Source organism: Leucopleurus acutus (genome assembly GCF_964270905.1).
Source record: "Leucopleurus acutus genome assembly, chromosome: 5".
Lineage (NCBI taxonomy): Eukaryota > Metazoa > Chordata > Mammalia > Artiodactyla > Delphinidae > Leucopleurus > Leucopleurus acutus.
This window is the reverse complement of record NC_139147.1, coordinates 4406305-4412304: the sequence shown is the minus strand read 5'-3', so window position 1 is coordinate 4412304 and position 6000 is coordinate 4406305. Positions and strand designations below refer to the sequence as shown.

Sequence of the window (6000 nt, the reverse complement as noted above, 5' to 3'; positions counted from 1 at the left end):
GCATGGTGGCCTTCCATCAGGAAGCACAGAATGCTGTGTGCTGTTATCAGCTGTGTGTGCTCAGTGCCCAGATCCATTAATTCTTTAGGGGCTGCAAAATGACAACAGTCTAATTCAATCATTCCTTCACTTATTAGCTGCAATACTTCTATAAAGAGGAATTTCCCTTCATCAGTTATTTGGTTCCACTGAGGCATGGTTTGTACAAGAAAGTCAAAATAATAAATGCTCGATTCTTTTCCTTTCTCTGCCAGTTTTTAAAAACAATGAATTGGGTTCCTCAGCATTCTTCAAAGATAAACAATGGACTTTTTAAAAGAACATTATGAACGAATAAGTTTCAACATAATTGAAGTGTTCTGAGCCATTGCAATTACTACTTTTAATGATGTTTCAATTGTTGCAGCTCTGCCCCAGCTCCTGATAGGACCTCAGGAATCTTTGATAACATCCTTACTTTCTGGTATGACAGAATGTCCCAGGGTCATCTTGTTGGGTTTCTGTTCCAAGCCTGGAGTCAGCCTTCTCCAAGGAGGCCTGGTATAGAGGGAAATGATATTTAGAAACCCTAATTCAGGCACTGGGGATGCTCACGTTTTCTAGGTCTTTTCAGTCAACACAGCAAGGAATCGTTTTTTTGAATTTGAAAGACCTCAGGGATGCATACTGAAATTTCAGGATTATGGGGGCACTGAGCCTCTTCCATCTGACGTTTTATCTCATTTCTTCCAGGCTCAGATTCCAGATCCTCCTGGAAGCTTTGAAACTAGCAATTCTGGAGCTCTGCTTCAAGGCGCAGGCAGGATCCCCAGTGATCCTAGTGAAGAGTCAGGCTTGAAAATGCCAGGCGTGGATGAAGAGCCCAGTGTGCAATGCTGTCAAGGGGGTGGGTAGGGACAAGGATGGAGAACTGTCCACAGGGACACAGCCTGTCAATGTGTGGGCGCAGAGTGGGAGGTGAGGAGTGAGTGGGGGAGGGGAAGAAGTTGGGACGAGGGGTGCAGGCAGCATTTCCAGTGGGGGGGCATCAGAAGCAGTAGCTGCAGAGAGGCAGGATCAGGACAGGTTTAAAAAGCGAGAGAAGAGGAGCCTTTAACTTCAACTTTCTTAAGTTGCTGAGAAGGAGCCTGGGGGCAGGTGGAACATGAAGCCGCAGGGGAATGAAGAGATAAATCCACAAGCTTCCTCTGGGCTGCAGGTGGCCTGGGTCCCCCTCCTGCTAAGTCTGGGGGGCCGCCGCTAGGATAAAGGAAAGCGCCCCTCCATCTAGTCCGCAAATGTAAGGACCAGCTCTTATCTTGCCTTTTCTGCCCAGTTGTTGACACAGTGCCTGGTACAAAGGAATCTTTATATATTGAGAAGGACTTAAGATGCAAACATAGAAACCATAGAAAGTTAGTGCAAAACAACTGTTCTCAAAGTGTGGTCTGACCCTTCAGGGGGTCCTTTAGCTCAAAACTCTTTTTATTTCCTTGTTCACACTCATTCTCTCCTGCCTGTTGGTAGAATTTTCTAGAGACTTCGTAATAGACTGAATGTACCATAGAAGCAGATCTGAGAATCCAGCTGCCTCCTATTAAGGCAGAGAGGAATTTGCAAAAATGCACAATAATGTCACTTCTAACTTTTCTCAGAAGTTAGTTTTCATTAAAATGTTATCGATCTTGTGGTGTGATGGGTTTGTTATTATGATTTTTACATGAATGACTACATACTGCTAAAATGTCTCAGTTCTAGTTCCTCATTTGCTGACTATTGGTAGATATGATCCACATAAACAAAGGCTCTTTGGGGTCCTCAATTTTTAAGAGTGTAAAGGGGAATTTTACACTGAGACCAAAAAGTCTGAGACCAAAAAGTCTGAGAACTGCTGGTATAAAAGGAACTCGGAGCTAGTCCTAAGAGCCAGGGAACATCAACATACGCATCAATGACAATCTTTCTGGCCAAGTGCACCTCGTATTCCTGGAAGGAATCCCTGGTGAGCTCCTTGGGCTGGGGGGTGAGACCCTTCCTCACCTCCTGCTGTCCAGGGACACGATGATGGTTTTTGCTCTTTGCAAGGAGGTCCATCTCACTGTAGGGCTTTGGTTTTCCTGAATGGACCAAGGAAGTGTATGGCTGAAAATGGAGGTGCTCAGGCTGGAGGGAGGGAGGGGGAGAAGGGGAGGCTATGGGTGAGGTGAGGGAGCATGGGCCAGTCTGGAGAGGATGTGGGGCTGCTATCAAGGAGTGAGGGGGTCACCTCCTCCCTCCCCACTGCATGGGTCACCAGCACCATGGAAAGTGGCTTCTTTCTTGGAGAACCCCTTCAAGGATGCTGTAAAAGAAACCCGAAGCCAGCCAACGGGAAGACTGCCACACACGATTTCAGTTAAAACACCTGGGAGGTAAAATGATTGTTCCCCAAATCCAGCCAACACCATAGTTCTGAGTAGGGACCAAGAACTCTAAGACCATTCATAAAAACAGAGACCACAAAGGGTACGGTCATCAGATGCTGTCCCTTCTGCCTGCATCATTTTCTGACGCGGCAGCTCTGCCCTCCATTAAAACTGCACAAGTTTCTCTGTGACTATACCTACTGCACTTGTTTACTCACAAACCTAAACTAGCCCCCTTAAAATGAAAAGCTCATGGATACTCATACTAGATGGAGTCTGGAGTTTCCTGAAGGACCAACCTTAATTAGACTGGATTTTAAAAAACTTCTCTGCTGTTTAATTACTAGAGCAAACGTCTCTAATGTTGCAACTTCTATGTCATGTAGCCCATATGTCAGTGTCCTTAATAAATTTCACGGGCTTTTTACAAGGTTACAGTCTTCTGAGAACTGTCTGGATGTCTTTGGAAACCCCTCAAGACTGGACATTGAAGAGTATAAATAACCATTTTTGAAAAAAATTACACTTCTTCTACAACCTTGAATTTGAAATGTGAATATATGAATGTAATAGTTCTGGGATAACTATGCAGATTTATGGGGAATATCAACTGAGGTTATATTACGGGACCCAACCAGGCCTTTCTCTGTGTGGCTGGGGATTCGTTATAGTTGGGATATAGTTTGGGGAAATGTGATTTATAGTTAAAGCCATCTGAAAATCAATACAGCTGAAGATCTCTGACATAAGGGTCCCTTGCAGAGCTAGACCTGATTCTAAAATTGGGAAGACAGCAATAAAAATCAAATCTTGAGTAGAAGTAACTGGAAGCTACAGGGAGGAGGGAAGCTTTCCTCCAACCTCCCCGCTGTTTGAAGATGGGCTTGTTTTTTTTTAAAACAGCCAACGCAATTCAGCTGGAGGAGGTAGAGTTTTCTACTTCTTGTTTCCGTAGAAATCGATGGACTTTAGCTTATGGAATTGTCTCCCCTGCGTTTCGTATCTAAAATAAAATAAAAACCCTTGTGGCTCGCATTACTGAACGCATTTCTGGGTCTCGGTGTCTGTGGCTAAACAAGTATTAATTAGATAATCCGCGGAGAGCCCGGGGGGAGCGGGAAGCGGTGGGGGGGGGGCGGGGAATGGAGGCAGAGCTGTAAATTCAATGGCCCTGATTTTGGATGATGACTGTAACTTGCTGGGTGGACTGAGGGAATCCTGGGGCAGGTGAAGGAGCAGCTACTGGCAGCATCGCATCTGCATTACGGTCGAGCAGTGGGCGGAGAAACCCAGGCTCAAAGCCAGCTGCGGACGCCACCTCCCCGGCTCAAACGGTGGGCGCAAAGGGAGAACCGAGGCTGGTGCAGCTACAGCAGCCAAGCCCCCTACCTCCCCCAGATTTCTAGAGAGAAGTCTCCAAAGCTCTCGCGTCCTCCCCGGGTTCCCGCAACCCTTGCCTCTCCCAGCCTCCACTCAGACCTCTTCAAAATCATTCAGGGGCCCCCAAAGTGGGGACGGGGGATAGGCAGGAACGGGGCTGGAGGGGGTGGGCACAGAAGAGGCCCCGAGAAGCAGCAGGACCCCAGGGGGCGGGCGGCTGCAGGGCTGCAGGGACGTACTTGGCGAGGGGAGGCGCAGACTCTTTCACTCCTAGAGATGCTCGCGGCTTTTCTGCGTTTCCCTACGCTTCCCTCTGACCCCCACGTCACCCCTGGAAGTCCCCGCCACTAGGGGGCCAGGGAACACCGGCGGGGCAGCCGGGCGCGCGCGGCCAGGGAGCCAGTTGAGGCCCTCGCTGCCCCTTTAAGGGTTCCCGAAACTTTCCCCCCTGGTATCCGATGAGTCTCGTCACATCCGTTGGCCGTGGCAGCCGGGGCGCGTTCCGAGGAAACTGGGGACTCGAGTTTCCCGGAGAAGAGGCGCGGCCCAAGACAAGCGAGGGTGAACAGGGCAGGCCTGGGTGGACCCGGGCGTACCACGCGCCTCGCTTTGACCTTGGCCGGGGAGGGGGGAGGGGCCCGGTCCTTGCGGGGCAGCCGCTGCCCGCCAGAGGGGGCAGCGGCGACCAACTTGCTTAACTTGGCGCGGGCTGGAGCGGCTCCGGCGCCTCCTCCCCGGTCCTCCTCCCGTCCGCCGCCGGCCCCGCTGCGCGCCCTGCCCTGCCCCGCAGCCCAGCGCGCCGCAGAGTCGCTGAGCCGCTGTCGCCGGACGGGACGGGCCCGGCCAGGCGCGCCCCCCGAGCCCCGCCGCGGGCATGGGCGCGCTGGCCCGGGCGCTGCTGCTGCCGCTGCTGGCCCAGTGGCTGCTGCGCGCGGCCCCGGCGCCGGCCCCCGCGCCCTTCACGCTGCCTCTCCGGGTGGCATCGGCCAGCAGCCGCGGGGCGGCGCCCACCCCTGGGCCCGGACCCCCCGCCGAGCCCCGCGCGGACGGCCTGGCGCTCGCCCTGGAGCCCGCCGGCGGTGCAGCCAACTTCTTGGCCATGGTGGATAACCTGCAGGGGGACTCTGGCCGCGGCTACTACCTGGAGATGCTGATCGGGACGCCCCCGCAGAAGGTAGGTCGGTGCGCGCTCGCCAGCCCGCTGGGACCGGGCGCCCTGCAGCCGGGGGGCTCTTGGGGACGCCCAGCTGTGCCTCCACGCAGCTTAGCGTCGCCCCCAAAACAGCAGCTGTCCCCGGAGAGCAGATCTTGGGGACGCAGAGGGGCTCCGGACCGGGAGCCGGGGCGCGCGCACTCGGGACTCGGAGCGGTGGCAGTCCTGCCCCGGGCGCAGCCGGAGGTGTGTGCAAGCGCTTCAGAACTTGTTAAGCTCTCCGTCTCCGTGTGGCTGCGAGACGAGAGACCTGTAACTTCCCTCTAATGGGATTGCCTTCTGGCGAGCGACACGTCTTTTCAGCGAGGAGACCTTGCGGTGGGCCCAGGGAGCGATGCTGCTGTTACCGGGGGAATCACTTAGCGTTAATATTCCCGCCCCCTACCCCCGCGCTGTCTCATCGCTAAGGAGGCTCGTGGACGGCCTCCAAAGGCGCAGTACCCTTTCAAAGGGATTCTTGCTTTATCTCAGCTCAGAGCAACCCTGTCCAAGGAGACTCGCTCGTTGGCTGCTCGCGGAGGGAGCAGCGTTTCCCCGGCTCCACTTTCCTCTCTCGGGGTTGGCTGGTCAGCTTCCTCTGGGCTGGCCCTGCTGCTTAGCCCCTCTGCGCCGATCAAAGAGTCTACACACGTGTGGGGAACGTGTTAAATGCAGTAAAGGGACTGGGAAAAAAAAAAATGCGCTGAGCCAGGCTTCCGGGTACCAAGAGGTCTCCCAGTGACAAAATAGAAATAAAATCAAACAGCGATCTTATCCTCATTTTCAATTATTAGCACTTTTTGTAGCAAGAAACAAATGTGCCCAGGCCCGGTCATCTTAAGAAAAACAAAATCCCAGGAGTTGGTTTGGCCCCCTCCTCCTTCCTTCGAAACTACCTAATCTGTGAGTTGAAGTCAAGTTTTTCTTATCCATCGAATACGGTGTCTGAAGATACTTTATTTTTAACATTGTCATTTGGGTTTTAATTCAGCCATGATTCCCCCATAAATAGCACATACTCATGACTTTGGTGTAATTCTAATT

General features: G+C 52.7%; 1 protein-coding gene across 2 annotated transcripts in view; it reads left to right on the top strand.

Moving 5' to 3' along the window:
• Nucleotides 1-4638: 4638 nt before the first annotated feature.
• BACE2 (beta-secretase 2) overlaps nucleotides 4639-6000 on the top strand; it is a gene marked incomplete at its 5' end in the record, with an annotated part of 86439 nt that continues 85077 nt past the window's right edge. For both annotated transcript variants that reach the window (XM_082839816.1, XM_082839815.1), the window contains one exon: nucleotides 4639-4938. In XM_082839816.1, the coding sequence (XP_082695942.1) occupies nucleotides 4639-4938 (300 nt within the window). The remainder of the gene's footprint in view (nucleotides 4939-6000) is intronic.